Source organism: Drosophila subobscura, chromosome E (genome assembly GCF_008121235.1).
Source record: "Drosophila subobscura isolate 14011-0131.10 chromosome E, UCBerk_Dsub_1.0, whole genome shotgun sequence".
NCBI lineage: Eukaryota > Metazoa > Arthropoda > Insecta > Diptera > Drosophilidae > Drosophila > Drosophila subobscura.
In genome coordinates this window covers 12,633,531-12,653,654 of record NC_048531.1, presented here as the reverse complement: position 1 = coordinate 12,653,654, position 20,124 = coordinate 12,633,531, and the positions used below count along the sequence as shown (strand labels likewise).

Here is a 20,124-nt window from a genome sequence, read left to right as displayed (position 1 = left end):
GAAACTCAAGTTTACTAACCGTAGTGAAAGTTTCAGCTAGTTGCAGTTTTAAATGAGCCAGATTTGATCCAAAAAAGATTAAATTTTGTGTAATTTTTTGGGATGGGTCAAGTTTAACTTCGAATTATGACCAAACGGAATGACACATGGATGCCAATTGTCACTCAAAATAAAGTTTAATACACCCTTTTTCATATTTCCATTACACAAGGCCATTCGTACAGCTCCAGTTAAAAAACAACACAGGTGAAACACTAGGCACCCTCCGAAATGCCATACAGCAGGGACCACCATTTTCTCTTCATGGGCTAAATGAACTTTCGCAAGGCCAACCAATCAAAAATCTGTCTTAAATGGACTCTCTAGTCATTCTCATTCTCTAGAAATGAATCTGGCCATGGGTTTCTCCAAAAGTCTTCCGGAAAATTAATTTAACATATCTTGAAAAAAATCGTATGGGTCATTGGAGGGTGCCTATTGTTTCGCCTGTGTTGTTTTTTTAACTGGAGCTGTACGAATGGCCTTATGTAATGGAAATATGAAAAAGGGTGTATTAAACTTTATTTTGAGTGACAATTGGCATCCATGTGTCATTCCGTTTGGTCATAATTCGAAGTTAAACTTGACCCATCCCAAAAAATTACACAAAATTTAATCTTTTTTGGATCAAATCTGGCTCATTTAAAACTGCAACTAGCTGAAACTTTCACTACGGTTAGTAAACTTGAGTTTCATGAAGCCTGCGTGGCAAAATTGGTAAAAAAGAATACGGAAGCCCAACATTTCATCGAGGGAGCTATTGCAACCGGTACTGCTTGTGGAGGGGGTCACTATTAATTCATGGGGCATCAGTAGCTTGGGGGAAAGATTGTTTCTAGGGCTTTTAGTTATCATAAAGACTAAATATAGCAAACAAAAATTTTCATTGTACAAGTTACCTTTAATATTTGAATTTTACTTAAGGAATCGGTCGGCTGTACGAATAATTTATGTGCGAAAAAAAAGGACTTTTTTGCTTAAGTTAATTTTTATAAGGATATCATAGAAGAAATTTAAAAACTTTTTTCATAAACATATAGTAGATATATTGATCTTTGATACAAAATTAACTTTTTCGGTTTACGTTGACCGTACGCCAAGTTATAGGTGTTCAAACTAGCGTGATGGTGGTGTACGAATAATATGTGTGCTTACTGTATATATATATTGTATTTTACATTTAGTTGTTCAAACTCGCATCGCAAAGGAAAAGAGCTTTCAAACTCCCTTAACAAATCAAAGTAGCTTTCATGCTGCGAAATTTGTACCATAAACATGGTCAGGTAAATTACACGGCGATTTTAATTCTACGTCATGGAAATTCTCCAGGGAAGTTCTCTCCTGCGTCTAAACGGTCAGGGAAATTCTCTCTTGACAGACGCTCTCGCATGCACTATTAGGGATCGTTTCAACAGGTGCGAAAAAGGTGGAAGCTTAGAAAAGTTCGTCCTTTTTTACCTGCTTGCCATACCTTGCGGTCACATGCCAAAGAGCACAGAAATCCCACAGAAATATACCAAAAATAATATACGTTCCCACTTGCCAGTTTTTTTTGAATGGTGGATTAAGTGGGTTAAAAAAAATACACCCTCTCAACGTCAGACACCTTGGATATATCTTGTTATTATTGAAAATTATTACTTAACCAAAAACATGCTGCAAGGATTGATTCAGAGGTAAATATCAATTTAAATGAGCTATTTTGTATGAAACATGAATGCCTATTGTTATTTTAGAACCTGCCTGGTGGCATTCAACACGGCACAAACCATCCTCGTGCGGCAGAAGCACGCCTTCGACCGGGCCGTGCTCAAGCCGAAGGTCCGCTGCCACTTCCCCAAGCCGCGCGAGGTAAAGCGCATCAACGTCCATGGCTGGGACACCCGCATGTCCACACCAGAGGGACGTCGTGTGCTGATGCGCAGGATCCTCAAGGGCAGACACAGCCTCTCTCACTAGCCTCTCGTCAATAAAGTTTTGTTTTTATTTTACTTTTCATAAAAGTACAGGTAGTTGGAGTAGTGTTAATCTTTCTTCATGGAAGACGTTCGCGAATAATACTGGTTGATACTTTTAGTGAGCCAGCCAGCGTCGTCCTGCTGAGAGACAAACGGCAAGTGGCTGCCAACCTGCGGCCCAGGCTCCGTGAAGAATTTTTGCGGCATGCTGATGTCCCCGCAGGATACGAGACAATTCACTTCGGACATTCGCTCCAGGGGAATGGCTGGCACGAGATACAGCATCTCCTTCTCAAAGTCAATGGCACGGACAACACCTGTCGGAGAATAAGGAGCAGTTGAATGAGGAAATCAAATGGTTCTGTCTCTGCAGCTTACCCATGCCCAGGCACACGGGCAGACCCTGCGCGCCCTGATTGGCCAAGAAAACCAAATTGGCTTCCATTCCAGCCATAATGCTGCTCTTTTCAACATCGTCCTCGGTGGGGTGGACAAATTGAATACTCCGAAAACATGTGCTGATGGGCTGGCAGTCGGTCGGGTGCTTGGCATTGCCCCTGAGGCAAGTGCTGAGGCGGACCAACAGATTGGTGAATCTCATATCCCTTGGACTCATGCGCCAGGCACCCTGCTCTCTGGGTGGCACTGCACTTGGCAGCACGTGGAGCGCGTACTTGTGGCTTTTACGCTCAACCCTGAATGCCGCATCTTTGTAGACATAGGGACCTTTCACCTGTGAAAGGTTCGCCCAGTCGAGGGGCGAGCTAAAGTTGTTCATGGGCAAAGTACTCGAGATCTGCACCACATCCGTTGGCTGGACACAGTCCACCAGCAGAGCCATCAGCTCCAGCCCGAATCCCCTGTTGTAGCCCATCGTGTTGATCAGAAATGGTATGTCGGCATACTCGGGATTCTGGTGGATGTGGCTCATGAGCTGTGTCACCGCCTTGGCATACTGCAAGTGGCACATGACGATGTTCGTGTCGCCCACGACATAAGCACGATCCGGCTGCTTGTTCAGTAGGATGCCAGGCCCCAAAAGCGGCTCGTCAAGGATGGTGCAGGACACCGTTTGCTGCAGAAAGATCTCCGGCTGGCCAATGTCCAGATCGATGAACAGAACGCGTGGAAAAACGTTCAAGTGCCGATTGAGCAGATAACGCAGCAGGGTGGACTTGCCGACACCCTTCCCACCAGTTACCATCAGTCGAGTGCTCTTATTCATCTTCAGCTTGGTCCACTCGTTCGGCACCTGAAGGGTGCGACGTCTGTCCGAACTCTGAATGTAACAGTTTAGCACCCGTTCGCTTTGCGAGTGGGCCACGCTCGTGCCATTGACTTGGGGGAAAAGTATTTGGTTCATATATCTCTTTAAAGTATCGAGCAAGTTCTGGGCCATGGTGTTCCTCTGCAGGAGGACAAGGGCATCCTCCTGACAGTTGAAGCATTCCCGCAGGTTGTCCAGTTGGGCGCGCGTAAACTTCTCTGACAGTTTTTCCCATTCAATTTTCTCTTGAATTGGTTTCAGACGTTTCTTTGGGCAAATGCTCACCCAACTGATGCCTTTGGGCGAGTATATTGTCAGGCTTTGGCGTTTCTTGGCATTGAAGCCGTTCACTGTGATCTGACCACCGAGGAGTGTCAACAAGAGAGTGCCATAGAGCTCAATGTCCTCTTTGATCACAGCCAGCACATCGTTGCACGTTGGGCTGTACTCAAAGACGCTCAACGCTGGAGGGCAATAGGGTAGATCTCCATTGAACATCTGGGAATACTCCATTGCTTGGGGCAACTCGTCTACCTCCTCCATGGCGACGTCAGGCTCTGCCTCTGTTACGGGTGAGGCAGTTGGGGATTGATCTTCTGCAAAGTCTTCAATGGTAATTATAGACTCTGTATCTGAGTCCCCTTTTGCTTGCACCAGCGGACAGGGCTCGGCATCCGATGGAGGAAGTTCCCCGAGTGTCTCATCTTCAAGTGGACCCTCGTCAATAGTGATGAGGGAGACCGCATCCAAGTCCTCTTTATCCTCAATCGTTTGTGTTTCTCCTGCACCCGTTTCTTTGGTTAAATTATGCATTTCATCTTCCAGTTTAGCTTCTTTATCGTTGATGGTTTGAGCAGCCGATTCCTGAGCTTTATCCCCATCGTTATCCCAATCGTGAAGTTCTTCTATTTTTGTCGATTTCAAATCATTCGAAAATATTACAATCTTCTTAACAGATCCCTTCACAAGAACACGGCACTCTGTTTGAGCATTTGCTTTTTTGGGGATATAAACTAATTTTTTGAGGGGTTTTTCAAGTACCATTGGCACTCTCCAGGCAGTCTTGGATTCTATAAAAGAAATATCCAATTAGGTTAGAAATATCAGATGCAGGGAGTCGGATCTCACGTGTGTGTAGAAGAAAATCAGTCTGTTGCTCATCATCTGAGTTACTCCCAGGAGATTCATCATGACATGCCTCGTGGTCCAGCTCGGAATGACTGGAATCGTCTATCTCAATTTTTCCTGTTGTTAAAATGGTTTACATTAATTTTGTGTTTTATCAAAAATACTTTGCTCTACGTACCATCCTCTAAGTAACGCAGTTTGGACCATATTTCATCATTTTTTGTTGGGATTGCTGAAAGCCCAATATTTGCATCTTCGCCTAGATCAGATGTTTTCAATTTCTTCAGATCGCTCGCACTGGCTGTGATTTGGCAGGCCGATCGCTTTTTTGGCGCAAGAATATCTGAAGAATTTGCGGTGTGCTTGGGCTCAGCTCCATTTGTGTCAGCCATAATGTACTGCTTCGCAACGGGGTTATTAATTGATTCGTTATGCATCTGACGTAGTTCTCGCTTTTCTGCTCTCTTATTCATAATTCTACTTATTTATTTAAAAACAAAAAAAACCCGGCGCATGTGAGAAAGGAAAGAAAGATCAGTGTGGCCGTGGATGCATCGACAAAAATATACCGCCTAACCCAAAATAAATATACTGTATATATCCCTATACAAATACGCTACACAGGGATGAAATTGTCACGGAGCCACCTGGCGAACATCAGCTTATACGATACATATCGAATAAGTGGCAAGGTGTGTGACCTAGAGAGGGAGGAAGTCATTATACAACTTTCCCAGGCGCCTGCGATTACACACAAGTATCGCATAAATGCGACTCTGGGGTTGAAGGCGTTGGTTGGTCATCGGGGTTCATCGCGCTGCCAAGAAATGAACATTATTGTTCATCGTCACTTTGCATGAGAAAAAATCGTCGAGTTCAATTCGAATTTTTGTAATTGTATTACCTTTAATACGAAACAATAAAGGCTAGACGCATAAGAATCAACAAGTTTGTGCCATTTTTAAACAAATTAAGTGTAGAATTCGTACTGAGTGTTGTAAAAATCACCATAAATTGTAAGTGAGAAAAGTTGAAAGAGCAGTGAAAAAATTCCACAGAGGCACACACACACACGCGAACGCACAAACACAAGCAGCTAAGCGCAAAGGCAGAGACACATACAGACAACAGCAATGCGAGTGGATGATGAGATGTTTTTGGAATAAAAGCAAGAAGCAAGCGGGCACGGGACGAGGAGTTTCTTTCATTGGATTGGAGAAGGGAACAGTGCGGCGGGGTGGGCCCTAGCCCTATGACGCGACCACTTGGGACAAAACCAGAGAGTAATATGCATCAGGAGCATGAAGTTCAATTAAAGCCAAACAATTCTGAGCTGAAATAACATGTTTAACACGGACGTTGGTCAAAAAGAAAAGAACCCCCACTTTTGACTATTAGATCGCCGTCGTTCAGTCAAGAGTATGACTAAGTGTGTGTGTGAAAGAGATGGAGCGAAAGAGAGCAAGCGAGCGTGTGTGTTGCTGTTGCGGTGTGTTGGGGGGTGCTGCTGGTGTGAGTGCCGCCGCCTGTGTGCCAGTGTGTGTCTTTTTCATTTCGATAATTTTGAACAGCTCGCGAATAAATGAAACAGAACTCGGAATTTGACGAACAGAAGAACGTGTTGCCTAGCATTGCATCCACAATCTCTTCCTTTTGCCATTGCAGAACTTCCAATGACGACGATTCGCAAGAAATTGGTAATTGTCGGCGACGGTGCCTGCGGTAAAACTTGCCTTCTGATTGTCTTTAGCAAAGATCAATTCCCCGAGGTCTATGTGCCCACTGTGTTCGAGAACTATGTGGCCGATATCGAAGTTGATGGTAAACAGGTAAGTTTTCTACAAGCCATGCTATACCACACCCTGTCTTTCAATACCCCCTCCCACCCTTTCCAGTGCTAATCATCTGATCTCGTTTTATGTGTTATTTGTGCATTCAGCAATTTTAAGTGCGCGTATCCTCCTTATTCGCCATTGTACCCACACATATAAACTTACTTCTACACAGCTGTGTGTGTGTGTGCATTGTGTATTTTCTTTATTATTCGTATTTCTTCGCCACCCACAACTCCCGCCTCACTTCCCCACTACGTTTCCTTTTGCGGGTCTTGTAAAAAAAAAACGCCGTGAGTCAATACCGAACGACGACGGAACAGGCACACACAGACCAGACACTCACGCACACTGGTATACTCACGAGTGTTCGGGGAATACTTCTATTTTGGCGATCTGAAAATGTACAATTTCCAATATTCGTTGCTTCCGGCTCTGCTGATAACTGAAAAATATCTTTTCACAAACGTTTGATCTCTTAAAACTGTGCAATATTCGTAAATGGCTACTAGGATTCAGAAATACTTTTGACAGTCAAATCATACTCTGCTATATTGGCCCCCACTAAACCAATCATTCACACATAGCCCGGACCAGACCGAGAGAGAAACACACACAAACAAAGAGCAGTTGGCAGCACCAACACACACAGTCGTGGAGCTCCCTTCCTTCCGTTTCTTCCGTTGCTCGTTTTCTTTATTTTGTTTTTTTTTCTTATACAAGTCCGTTTGCGCACAGACTGTTTAGTGCGTTGCGCCGACCCTACAGCCCCTTCCCCTGATGGCCCGCAGCCTACCATACCCTCCCTCTCTTTATCGCGCTCTCTTGCTGAGCACATTCGCCCTACCTGTGTGCTTTGGAGCCAGCGCTCCCAATCTCTCTCCATCTCTATCGCTCGCATTTGTAATGAGTATTTTGCGATTTTTTCTGGGGTTCCATTAAGTCATGATTCTAAGTTTTCGCATTCGTTTTTCTGAATAAACACGGAAAGTGTTTGTGCTGCGCAATATACATATGTACATACATCCATATGTATGGCTGGTTTCGGGGGTCTCGGAAGTATGGAAGACCTGTGTTTGGATAACGTTTACATACCCATTCGCACACACATTCGCACATGTGCACATACATATGCTGACGCTCGCGTCATTCTACTTTTATATGATTAATACGTTCGGTATTTCCGCCGTCAAGTTCCTTAGCCCTGCTCTCCCTCGCTCATTCGCTATCTCCAACTTGAAGTTGTCTCCTCTGTTCTTCCACAATCTCTGCAAACACTGTCTGATGGGCACCCATCGACAACTATTCATCTGCGATCGTCCTCTGTATCACCTTTTAATGACACCATTTCCATTTACAGGTGGAGCTGGCCTTGTGGGATACGGCCGGGCAGGAGGACTACGACAGACTACGACCGCTGAGCTATCCCGACACAGATGTTATACTGATGTGTTTCTCAGTGGATTCCCCCGATTCACTAGAAAATATTCCTGAAAAGTGGACCCCAGAGGTAAGTGATTTGCGTTGCCTTTAACTTATGCCAACAACTAATCTCTGAAATGGCATTCTTGTAGGTCAAACACTTTTGTCCAAATGTTCCAATCATTTTGGTAGGAAATAAGAAAGATTTGCGAAATGATCCCAACACAATTCGGGTAAGTCTCTCAATTGGAGATTCACTTCAGATTCAATCTAATTATATTTCTGTACTTCTTGAAGGATCTCGCAAAAATGAAGCAAGAGCCTGTTAAGCCGCAGGAAGGACGCGCCATGGCCGAGAAGATAAATGCCTTTGCCTATTTGGAATGCTCGGCCAAGTCCAAGGAGGGTGTCCGGGAGGTGTTTGAGACGGCAACCAGGGCTGCGTTGCAAGTCAAAAAGAGGAAGAAGACCAGATGCCTTTTGCTCTAAAAGAGCAACTAACAAATGAAAATCTTTAACCATAAAACAACAACAGCAACAACAACACACACACCACACTCTCACACACGGCATACACACACACACCTTTTACAAGAAGAAAAAGAACGACAGCAACAAACAACAACATCGGCTGAAAGATAGATCATCAGGAAGGAGTACGCCAGCAACTAACACAGCAAATCGTAGTGAACCGGGGACAGAATGTCTCCCATGCGGATTTGATTTTATATACAGTCTAGTGTAGTTATAAACCGAAGTAAAACCACAGTAATAACGATGGCATTATTATTTGTATATCCCTAGGGCAGCAGACCGATTGGTCGAGTCGAGCGGCTGCAATCCAGAAATATATATCGATATATGTATACATATTCAAGTTGCATCAGTTTCTGTTCACCCCCTACACCCTACGCACCTGCTCTTTGATGCTTTTTGTGACCTTGTTGCCTTGAGTGGTAGACCCGCCTGCCTGTGCGAGTGTGTGGCAAGTGGAATCAGTTGGACATGTCCAGTCAGACGCGATGAAATGATCTATTATGTTCCCTTTTCACAAGTACTACTTTATCAAGAGACACAGATACCGCCAATAAACGATGAAAGCGAAACTACACTACAAGCAAACACACACACTCAGAAAACATACAACTTTCAACACAAACGATTAATGTTTATTATTTGATTAAAACGTAAGCCACAAATGAGATGCATTCAGTTTTCGGGAGCGGGATTCGTCCCAGGAATATGGAATCAGAGCGAAAAGTTTTTAATATTTGTATTTTGCATTAACACAAATGGAAAAATAATGAAAACAAAAAAAACAAAACCAAACTAAATGTATGACGAGGATTTTATAATTTTATAAAATGCCAGTACCACATATATATATAAATATATATACATACATTTAAATATACAGTGCATATATGTGTGTATGTCTCTTTTTGTATTTTGTACCGTCAATCGTGTAAATTCTCACACAGAAAATGTTTAAACAAAATAACACTCAAGGGAAAAGTGCCGTTTTCTACAGCAACAACAGCAAAAAGCAACCGCAGAGAAAAAAATCAGAATATTTTCTATATAAGTGTAACTACGCTACTATTTTCTACAGTTACTATTACACAATTTACTAAATTTATAAATAAAGAAAAAAAGAAATACAAAGAAACAAAAAAAACACTAAAATCGAAAACAAGAGTCGAAAGTAATTTGTAATTTTGTGCATTCAAAGTTTTGCTTCCTATACAATAAAAAAACACACACATTTACCAGATTACCAAAATTAGAATTATATAAATTCCATATATGAACATTTAAAACGAAAAACAAAAACCAAACATGCATATTATTTATAATTTTTTTCAAATTGACCAGAAATTACGAATCCGAAGTTTGGTGTCTTTTGTTGTTAATTGAAAGAGCAAAAAAAAAATATTAAAAAAATGATGTGAAGCGTGTCAGAGAAAAGAGAAAATGAAGATTATTTAAATAATAAACAATTTTTCGAGAGTCTATTGTGCATTTTGCATAATATTCCTTACAATAAATTAGAAAAATAATGAAAATCATCAAAAAAAATTGAAGAAAACAAAATGGAAATGAATAATTAAAGGTAAAAATATTTTACTAATATACATACATATATTACATATATAAAAAAATAAATAAAAAAAGTAAAAACGATACAAAAATCAAAATTATCGAGTTTTATTTATTTAATTCCAGTGAAACTCGCTTTTCTAACGGGGGGGTTCCAAAAATCTTTATTGAGGGAATTGTTTTTGTTCATATTTTGTTTTTCCATTGTGCATTAGTATTCCATTTTTGTTTACATTTTAAATGTACATAACATTGTGAATAAAAATGGAGTGTTGGTTTCTCATTTTGGTTGGGTATTACAGTTCAATATTATTTGCACCGCTTTTGGAACATGTGTCTTTCGTTTTCAAAACGACCAGAATCACCACAGAACGATGGTATTAGATACATTGGTAAAGTTTCTAAGATGTTTCATATAGCTTTTGTATGCTGAGTCGCTTGAGTTTCAGTTGGGAAGGGGCAAAGCGTTCAAAGCTAGCTTTTTCCTTAGATTAACCCGCATTCGATTTACGCTCTTGTGTTGGTTTTTTTGTTGTTGTTGGGGGATACACACAAATTATTTATCGAACGGTTACATGAGAGGTTTTTTAATAACAATTTAATATGTAGCTATGGTAGGTCAAACGTTCAACTCTGTTTACATGAATGGGTTTCATAACAAATTTTCGGAGTAATTAAAGCCTTTTAAAACTGTTGTTTGTGTCGTGTAGTGTTTACTGTAGTAGTGATGATGAAAGTTAATAATATTAACATTTAATGAGAGGAACTCATGGTGAATGCATAGAGAACGTGATGTGTTGCGTGGTGGAGTTTTTTGGTGTGTAAAAAGTAATTAACAAATGTGTTAAACTAATAATAAATAAACTTAAATGTAAACACGTGTCCTTAACAATAAACATATAAACAATAAACATGTCTCAAACTTAAACAACAAATGCAATCGGCTGTCTTGGGCTTAAGTTACATACATACATTATCTCTCTGTATATTTAGGTGTATATCATATACATATATATATATATGTACATATATATATCATTATCAATTTGGATTTGGATTTGAACAAAGCTCCAGGTTAAACACACATTCTGAAATGTTCCCGCGTTTTACATTCTTATATCGTAGATCGATCGATCTATATATATATTATATATTAGTATACATTAAATTCAACATTTATTCGATTAGTTAAATGTGTGCTCGTGTGTGTGTGTGTGTTGCGTTTCCTGCTGGGTAATACATGCATTACATAAGTTTAAAAATCCATCATCTCTACTTGCTCTCTAGTTATTTTCTTCCAATATCCATCAAGCTCCCTTCCTGACAGTAACGCTTGGCATTCACATTCACTTGTGTTGTGCATTGTGTGTCCTTTGCTAGGATTCAGATCTCTCAGGTGTGTCACGATTTGTTTAAAGATATATTGATTTTGGTTTCGCGTTGCTTCGTTCCGGTCTAAGCCTCAGGGGATTGAAGCTATTGAATTTAAATGCATGTCTACTCGTAGCTTCTGCTAATTGCCAGCCAATCTGTCGTTCCTGCTTCCTCACCTACTCCTCGCCTCGCCTTGCCTTGCCTCGCCCTAGGAATCAACGTTATTATTTGTATTTTGTTTGACTACATAAAACATATGTACGTGCATTGTTAATATGTATCTATCATTTTGGATCGGTGCTTAAACATATTGATATACTCTATCGTCTACCTTCGCTCGCTGCGCCTATCTTTGCTTGTCTGGCCAACAACAAATACATTAAATAGTTTGTAACAAATAATAAATAAACGACTGACCGACCAACCCTATCCTTCCTCTCCTGGTGTGGCCATAACAATAATTATGTAGTTTCTTCCATCTCTCGATTGGTAAATTCTTGTGGTTTTGCCTCTGCCTTTGGGAACGTCGATCAATTACAAATAATCGTAGATATCTATATAGGATTTGATCTGCTGATTGGTTAAGCTATATACAATCCGTGTATATAGCAAACCAAACACAAAAAAAAATATGTTACTCGTATATGTGCAACGACTTGGTTAATATTGCACTGATTCAAAGAAATTGTTAGCGCGCGCACTCTTCTGGCTCCAGCTGCAGCGCCTTGTCTAGATTTATACCCCAGTCTAGTTCAAGTTGCGTCGACGACGGAATACCAAGGCGAATATGGAGCGTATGCGCCACCAGCGGCTGCGGTGGCGCGTGTGGATCTTCTCGGAGCTGCTGTCTGTGCCCTTCTGCAGCTCCTTGCGACGGATCTCACGGACGAGTGTGTAGAACGCTTCGTCGATGTAGTGGCGTAGTGCCGCGGACGTCTCAAAGAACGGACAGCCGAACTGATTGGCCAGATTCTTGCCCTCCTCGGTGGTGACACGACGCTGAGATTCCAGATCCACCTTGTTGGCAATCAGCACCAGTGGTATCTCCTCGGACAGACGCACCCGGGTGATTAGTTTGCGGTACTCCGATGCCTCCTGGAAGCTGTGGCGGTCGGTGACCGAGTAGCAGATGATGAAACCTTCCCCACAGCGCATGTATTGGTCCCGCATGGCCGTGAACTCGACCTGGCCGGCAGTGTCGAGTATGTCGAGCAGGGCGGCCTCGTTGTCTATGACTGCCTGTTGCTGGTACGAGTCCTCTGCAGACGGCAACGAGTCGGCAACATTTAAGGATTAATAAAACGAGTTCAAGTCCATCGCGATGCTGCAGCACACTCACCAATGGTCGGGTCGTGGTAGTCCAAGAAGCTGTGGCTCACGAACTGTAAGGTAACAGCTGAACACCCGAACGAAAAAGCCGAGACAGGCAAATTGGCGATGGTGCGTGCGGTGTGTGAGGGTGGGTGGTGATGGGGGACGGGCAAAACAAAGCGTAAAAGAAATTGAGATAATTTATTGATTTTTCGCAACCACAATCAAAATGCGCAGTGATAACTTTCATTGTAGCCGATTTGCTAGCCAACTCACCGGACTTTCCGACACCGCCATCCCCGAGGATGACTATCTTGTACACCCGGAGGCCTCCTCTCATGTTCTGGGGCGGTGCTGGGGCTTGTTTTACGCTGCCATTGTCCATGCGATCGTTGCCAATGTGCATCGAGTCCGTGTCGCCGCCACTGGTGCAGGACCTCAGTTTGCTGGACCTTTTCAAAGCTGCACAACCAATGGACATGTCGCCGGCCATTACTTTAACTCCCTACCCCACAGGGCCGTTGGTCGTTTACTTTTTTCAACAACACGTCCCGCCACAGCCCACTTAGAACTCTATAAAACCGATTCTGTGTATTTTTTTTTTTCTTTTTTTTTGGGGCTCGGGTTAGTCAATAAAATATACCGCCTGACCCTCAAAAATGTACCAACAAATACCGAAAAATACCCTAACAACATTTTTACATTGACAATTTTATTTCCACAGTGAATTTACATTGCTGCTGCCCGCAGAAAGTGACAATAAATTGAACAAAATACTGAATATTACCTTTTCGCATCCACAGAATGTCTGGCAGCGTCGATCGCAACGGCGCCGTTTTATAAATAATCCCAACGACGGCGAGCTGCTCGCATTTCGTTACGTACAGCAATCGTGTTCGGGAACGCTGCCAGCCCGGTCTTTGTGGCCACCGACGACACCTAGACACATCTGGATAGAAAAAACAACACACATTTCCCACCCATCATTGGCATACATTTTAGTGTCCGACCAGGAAAATGTCGGGCGACGTGCAGCCGCGTAAGCGCAAGGACAAGCGCAGAAAACGCGGTAAGTTCGCCATTACCCTTCTCCCTTCATCCTTCGCTCCACAGTGAGGAATGTAGAAACCGTTAGTTTGGGTAAAATTTCTTGTGGCCGCCGCTAAAGACGTAGCTCTTCAGTTCATTTCTTTTATTAGCAAAATAATATTGTCGAGTGCCTTTAAAAATAACTTTGCCCTATTATATAAAATTATACATCTCGCCTGTTTCTGTCGCTATGCGTGTGCCGATCCACTATAGACAAATATTTATGTATATGTATTGAATAGATGCGGGGGTCTATGTGTGGTTTTTATGACGCGTCGCAAGGAAAAGGGCATTGAACATTTCGGTTTGGTTGGCTTGAATTTTCATTTGAAATTATTTGGGGGAGCTGCTCTCTGCATTTTATCTCTTGTGTACGCTATCCCGGGACTGCTATCTAACGGCTTATCTCTAAAGACTAACAACTGAGGGAGGCTAAGAAATCATCACGGCTATAATTCATAATTCCAATGATATTAATGCGCTGCACAAAGACACAGAATGACACTTCCCGTTTTGTCTGTGGCCATTACACCCACCACCGTAGATTCTCATTTTGGTCTGGCCGTGCAAAGAAAACATCGAAATTATATGTAAAACAATTTAATTTCACTTGGCCATCTGCCCAAGAGCATGACTGGCGGGTTCTTTGTTTATTATTGCACATATTTAGGCATAAACAATTCCCTCTCTTATCGCATTGTAATACCGGTGTCGGGCTAGTACATTTTAAACGGCTTTGGCATTAACTGTAACTAACTTTTTGTGTTTAGATGATCGCAAATCTGACGGGGATGTGACTGTGCTGCGTCAGTCCAGCTTTCAAGGTAGCTAAAATCAACTCCGTCCCATATCCACATCCGTTGTCCTACCCTCTGCAGCCCCACAAATCGCTTTCTAAACCAAATTAAAGTCTCTAGTAGTTACTAAATCAACCGCTTGTCTATCCCCACGCTGTCTGAAGGTGCATTTAATTAAACAATTTGTAATCACATGTGTTTATTATTCACTACCATGCAATCGCACACACAAAATCCACAGATGACGACGAGTCTTCCCATGGCGTCCACATTACAAAGATGGGAAACGACGATGTACACTTGCACGTGCATCACGAGCACGGCACCGGCGGCAATTGGTGTGCCAAGATCATATTCTTCTCTCTCATGGCAGTACTCTTGGGCCTCGTGGGCCTGATCATCTTGGAGAATCGTGGCCTTGAAGATAGTAAGTCCAGAAATCACTAAACGGAAGTGTTTTGGTTAACGAGAATTTATTTTAGTGGATACACCGCTGTCTGAGTCGCGCTTCTCTAACTATTTTAATGGTTTGGTCGACGAACATAGAGGGGAGCATGATGCCCATGATGTGCACAAACCGTCTGGGGAGGCTTTGGATGAGCACGATGATCATGATGAGCATGATGAGCATGACGATCACGACGAAGAAGGTGGGTAAAGCACATATATGCAAGACTCTCTTTTTAAAGCTTTTGTTTATATTTTAGAAGAGCCTCTTTCGGAGGAATTAGAAGAGGAAGACGAGGAGGAGGAAGAGGAAGAGGAGGAAGAAGCGGCAACAGAGGAAGAAGCGGCAACAGAGGAAGAAGCGGCAACAGAGCAAGAGGAGGACACAGAGCAAGAGGATAAAACAGAACAAGAGGAAGATGAAGATGAAGATGAAGAAGAGGTAGAGGAGGAGCAGGAAGAAGACGACGATGAAGAGGAGGAGGACAACAATGCTGGCGAAAACATCACCGCCGAAGAGCCCGAAGAAGACGAGCTGGACGATGACAATACGGCAGAGCCCTCTGTTGAGGCTACCACAGAAGCCACCGTAGAAGCCACCGCCGAGTACGATGTAGAGGACCCCGACGAGGACGAACCCGAGGACGATGACGAAGATGATGTGCCAGAGTCTCAGGAACCAAATCCTACTACAGCGGAATTGGATGAGGTAAAATCTAGGTTTTTGTTGACTGTTCAGCACAACTACTATCTGGCTGTCTTTTTGCAGGATAAAACTGATGACAACGATGAGGCCGAAGAGGAGGAAATCAAAGAGTCTGTTCAATGGAAAGCACAAGAAAGCACCCCCAAGAAAGTCACAACGAAATATTACAAAGTTACTGACGATGATGAGGTGAGAAAAAATAATTTCTCTGGAGATAAATTTAATATAATTATTTACTCGATTTGCAGCATAAATACGACGACGATGATGACGACTTTGAGTCCCTAGACGAGGATCCCGAAGAGCTGGCACGGCAAGTGAGAAGAGCCAACGCTGCGGATAGCGAAGAGCAGCAACAAGACAATGATAAGGAAGAGCCCAAAGAAGAGGGCTCCTCCTGGTTGGCATCGCGTAAGTTGAGTCCCTGCTGAGGCAACTGCCAATGGAACAATGAACGGAACTCCCCTTAGGCCCTAGAACGTTAAGAACTGACAGACCATCTCGTACTCCACCTTACTACACACAAACCACACACTCAAAATATTGTACAAGAAAGTGCAAAACGAATCTTGTTTGTTCTCTGATACTAAAACCTGAAATCATTTTACAGTTGCCGTTAAATTTGGCGTTGGCGTTGCACTTGCCTTAGTTTCACGTCTTGTATTGAACAGGAAAAGTCCGAATACAAGTGAGTCTTCAATGCTTGACCTACTCTACTCCTCCATTGCTCTCTGCTCTATGATCTGTGATCTGTGATCTGTAATCTCTGCCAAAGCACGCCCAAAATCAATGTTAATGCATCTCTCTATACTCTATCTGACTGTATGTTCCGGCAGTTTGTAACCAAAGCGACGCTTTCCTTTCTAACCCAACCAAAAGCCTCCGAATTGGCAACAAAAACACTCTCAATGTCTCCAGATATCGATGTGTGACGTATTAACAGAACTAAAACAAAGTCTCGGCACTCGATTACTCTCTTCTACTTTTCGGTTTTGCAAACATTTCCAAACAAATGTTGAGGAATCGTTGCCTGAGCTCACATTTTGCACTTTCTTTATTATTTATTACATTACTTATGATTATGATTTTGTAATTTTGTAATTTTATTGTAGTCACAGCTTTGTTTAACTATTTCCACCAATGTATATGTATGTATGGAAATTGCTGTATGGCTTTGTTGTTGCTCGTATAGTAATAGATTTATCCGCATTGTGTTGACCCAAAATACATATATTCCGTGATGAATGTGTAGCCGAAGAGGAGCCGCCCCCACCGGAGGCGAACATGAGGCGCCGCCTGACGATTGCCACGGACGAGGATCAGATACCAGACGACCTGGAGGAGATTCCGCTGCTAGACGATGGTTGGAGATCACATTTTTATCTCAATTCAAAACTTCGGCCTCTCGAAGTTGCTTCGAAATCATTTCCAGCCGCTGCTGGAAGTGATCTTGAAGCCTTTAGTTAGGGTCCAAAAATGTACCCATTTATATTAATTTATATAATATCAAATATTCCATCACAAAAACAAGAATATTCCGAGGAGGAAATCGAAATCGAGGAGGAGATCGAAGTGGAGATCAGCGACATCGAAGAAGAGGATGCTGGTGCAGGTGATGTGGCATTATCCGCCAGCTATGTACCCGAAACCTTTGAGCAATTGAGCTCCATGTACAAGTCATCGCCAGAGCCACCGAATGAAACGAGACCCGAGGAACCGAAAGATACGGAGGAGCCATTGAAACCGTCGGGCTTCAGTGATCTTTATGTGGAGTACGAGGACGGGGCCATTGAGGATTACGAGCACGATGGAGAGACAGATGAGGAGGACGAGATAACCGACGAGGAGGAGGACGAGATATCCGATGTGGATGATGCCGATCTAATGAGCAGACTGGAGGCCAAATACGGCCGTCTGCCGGTTAAGGAGTACGAAAGCGATCCGGACTCTGACGATCCCACCTGGACACGTAATTACTAAATGTACAATTCACACAGTATCGCCACCGTCTCTCGATGTCCTCCACCGCATTGACTTATCCGACATACTCTCGTATTGTTTAAGACTCTAAAATAATCTCAGTCATGGCCATAAGCTACACTCTACTTTAAGACACACCATCTGATCCATAACCGATCCGTAAGTGAAGAACTTCTCTTACTCCTACTATCCTACTACACTTCATATGTATAAGGTGGAGCTCTGTCTAGGCCCTTAACCGTTCAAAGTTCCTCCCCTTTCACTTCATTAATAACTAATTCGGACATTCTTTAACCCAATCAGAAATCAAACCCAAAGAGGTTCCAGCTTCGGTCCCAGCTTCAGCTCCAGCTTCGAGTCCGGCACCAGCAGCAGAGGATTCCTTTCAACAGGAGCTGCGTCAGGCTAATGCCGAAATGATCCGGGAGGTAGGTCACAAACTAAACGTCTTTGTGCAGTCGGAATAACCCAAGAAATCTCTCGATATATCTCTAGCTCAACAATCATTAAATCACATTAAAAACCAAACTCATTTCATAGCTTTAGTTTCATGTTTGCTTTGCTAGTCACTAGATCTATTAACTGTTTAGCTTTATAAGAATCGAAACATAAGATTTGGCTTGTTGGAAACCCACTTGTCAGGGCGTTTCAGCGGGGCACATCCACGGTGAGGCCTCCTCCAGCCAGACACACACACCCCCACTGGATGAGGTCTCCTCGATGTGATGTCTCCCTGCACTCAAAGCCCCTGACAATTGTGCTTCCCTCTCTAATGAGCTTCTTTATATACTTTTTGTACTAATTGCATGTTCCGTGAACCCTATCTAACCCGTCTTTGTGTGCGTTTTGGCTGACGAACCGCGAACTAATCCCCGCCCAAAGAACTATGTCCAAGCCCTGCGCTCGTTTAACACGCTCATCCAACACTATGCCGACGAGCCACTCGCCCATCTCGGCCATGCCCGCTTGCTGGAGCGTCTGGCAGAAAAGGAGCGCAGCAATCAGCGACTGTGGCAGGCCATTGATGCCTACAAACGATATCTGGCCTTTGGCGAGCTGGTGGCCAGCGATGGAGAGTTTCTTTCTGCCGGAGAACGCTGCATCCAAAATTTGCGATTCATGGGTGAGTATTTTGTTGGCGGTGTTGGAGAACCCTCTAAAGAAATCTCTCCTTCAGGCTATCATCAACAGTCGGTGAACATTCACGAGCTGCTCATCGAGCGTTTGCCCGCTGATCCCCGACTGCGCAATCAACTCTCCTTCACCCATCTTACGGCCAATAAGTAGGTGAGCTAAGGTTCAAGGGGAAAACCCCAGTGCGGCTCTCATCTCACACGATTGCTTGCAGCATGCGGCAGATGAAACTGGTGGCAGCTGCAACCCTGAAGCTCTGGCCAGACGATCCTGTGGCGCAACTCCACTTCGGCCTGGCAATCAAACAGCTCCATGGAGACTACGAACAGGCGCTGCCCTACTTGCAGAACGCCATAGCGTCCAGGGCAGAGGGCACACAGGAGGGGTACTTCTATCTCGCCTTGGGAGAGACCCTCCAACGCTTGTCCAGACAGCCAGAGGCTGTGGAAGTGCACAGGCAGGGCGTGGCCAGGGGACTCATTCCCAGCGTCTACCAAAGATCGTTGTACAATGAGCCCCAGCTGAGAGCTCAACCCTTTTGGCAGCCATCGGAGACGGGATACGCCTCGCAGCTGAGGAAACTGCAAGAGAATTGGATGTCCATCCGGAAGGAAGCCCTGGCTCTGCTCAACCATCGCGGTTACTTTGCAGATGAAACGGAGAATCTGCGCCACAAGGGCATCTGGCAGCAGTTTGAGCTCTTTGCAAAGGGTCAGCTTCATGGGAAGAACTGCCAACGAGCTCCCATCACCTGTGGCCTGATGAAGGCGTTCCCCGAATCCAGCGGCTGTCGCAGGGGACAGGTGAAGTTCAGTGTGATGCAGGCAGAGACGCATGTGTGGCCGCATTGTGGCCCCACCAATTGCCGCTTAAGAGCGCATCTCACGCTGGTGGCACCAGAGCCAGAACGAACCTCACTTCGAGTGGCAGAGCAGGAAATGTGAGTACAAATACAAGTTTCCCCCCCGATCAAAATGTGATACGTTTTTACCTCCTTAGAACCTGGCGTGAGGGCGAACTAATCATCTTCGACGACAGCTTCGAGCACGAGGTCTGGCACAATGGCACTCGTCCCCGTCTGGTACTCATCGTGGACATGTGGCATCCAGATCTAACTGCCACACAGCGTCGCACTCTGACGGCCATCTGAGAGCAATATTGAGCGTCTTGATTAGATTTCAAAGTGGTTACGGTTCCTAGGCTACCCAAATAGACAATTTCGCCTTCCCCTTTTCGTTCATTGTTAGTTGAATCATTCACTAGTTATAGAGCCATTATACTCATCTACGTCTGTATTTGTACCTCTTAATTGTTAAGCTCAGTCGAATGCGTGTTTAGGCCATAGGAAAATGCACTCTCGATATGTATTTACATACAAACTGCTTTGGTGGGCAGCAACTGTTTGCCTTTTGTACATTAACTACAAAATCAATAATAAAAGTTTTTTAGGATTTCAAAATAGATGGAATTAACTATCGGGGAGGCTGGGCAACATCTTAGCACGCTAATGTGTTCGCTTAATCATTTTTCTATAAAAACG

General features: G+C 43.6%; 5 protein-coding genes across 9 annotated transcripts; 3 read left to right on the top strand and 2 right to left on the bottom strand.

Annotated features, from left to right (window-relative positions):
- Positions 1 to 1,580: 1,580 nt before the first annotated feature.
- Positions 1,581 to 2,030, top strand: LOC117891538 (39S ribosomal protein L34, mitochondrial). The gene is made up of 2 exons (XM_034797049.1): positions 1,581 to 1,715; positions 1,776 to 2,030. The coding sequence occupies exons 1-2, from the start codon at positions 1,693 to 1,695 to the stop codon at positions 1,996 to 1,998; spliced, it is 246 nt and encodes an 81-aa protein (XP_034652940.1). The 5' UTR covers positions 1,581 to 1,692; the 3' UTR covers positions 1,999 to 2,030.
- On the bottom strand, positions 2,003 to 4,916 carry LOC117891535 (polynucleotide 5'-hydroxyl-kinase NOL9). Its single transcript, XM_034797046.1, has 4 exons — positions 4,571 to 4,916; positions 4,393 to 4,509; positions 2,376 to 4,334; positions 2,003 to 2,314 (listed from the first exon to the last, which is right to left on the bottom strand). Exons 1-4 carry the CDS (start codon positions 4,863 to 4,865, stop codon positions 2,064 to 2,066), a joined length of 2,622 nt encoding a protein of 873 aa, XP_034652937.1. The 5' UTR covers positions 4,866 to 4,916; the 3' UTR covers positions 2,003 to 2,063.
- A 288-nt stretch (positions 4,917 to 5,204) lies between these two features.
- Positions 5,205 to 8,933, top strand: LOC117891537 (ras-like GTP-binding protein Rho1). Its single transcript, XM_034797048.1, has 5 exons — positions 5,205 to 5,408; positions 6,058 to 6,221; positions 7,585 to 7,734; positions 7,799 to 7,879; positions 7,944 to 8,933. Exons 2-5 carry the CDS (start codon positions 6,066 to 6,068, stop codon positions 8,133 to 8,135), a joined length of 579 nt encoding a protein of 192 aa, XP_034652939.1. The 5' UTR covers positions 5,205 to 5,408; positions 6,058 to 6,065; the 3' UTR covers positions 8,136 to 8,933.
- A 959-nt stretch (positions 8,934 to 9,892) lies between these two features.
- Positions 9,893 to 13,047, bottom strand: LOC117891536 (GTP-binding protein Rit2). Its single transcript, XM_034797047.1, has 3 exons — positions 12,708 to 13,047; positions 12,460 to 12,516; positions 9,893 to 12,379 (listed from the first exon to the last, which is right to left on the bottom strand). Exons 1-3 carry the CDS (start codon positions 12,922 to 12,924, stop codon positions 11,868 to 11,870), a joined length of 786 nt encoding a protein of 261 aa, XP_034652938.1. The 5' UTR covers positions 12,925 to 13,047; the 3' UTR covers positions 9,893 to 11,867.
- A 242-nt stretch (positions 13,048 to 13,289) lies between these two features.
- Positions 13,290 to 20,022, top strand: LOC117891534 (aspartyl/asparaginyl beta-hydroxylase). 5 transcript variants are annotated; one of them, XM_034797040.1, is made up of 16 exons: positions 13,291 to 13,500; positions 14,291 to 14,344; positions 14,559 to 14,744; positions 14,800 to 14,967; positions 15,025 to 15,079; positions 15,110 to 15,473; positions 15,534 to 15,659; positions 15,719 to 15,881; positions 16,081 to 16,158; positions 16,723 to 16,833; positions 17,002 to 17,439; positions 17,754 to 17,878; positions 18,333 to 18,573; positions 18,628 to 18,733; positions 18,799 to 19,524; positions 19,584 to 20,022. In XM_034797040.1, the coding sequence occupies exons 1-16, from the start codon at positions 13,449 to 13,451 to the stop codon at positions 19,732 to 19,734; spliced, it is 3,144 nt and encodes a 1,047-aa protein (XP_034652931.1). In that variant the 5' UTR covers positions 13,291 to 13,448; the 3' UTR covers positions 19,735 to 20,022. The 5 variants fall into 5 exon arrangements, with proteins under 5 accessions (XP_034652934.1, XP_034652931.1, XP_034652935.1 ...); XM_034797044.1 differs by lacking the exon at positions 14,291 to 14,344; XM_034797041.1 differs by lacking the exons at positions 16,081 to 16,158; positions 16,723 to 16,833; positions 17,002 to 17,439 and having other exon boundaries at positions 13,292 to 13,500; positions 19,584 to 20,021.
- The last annotated feature ends 102 nt before the right edge of the window (positions 20,023 to 20,124 follow it).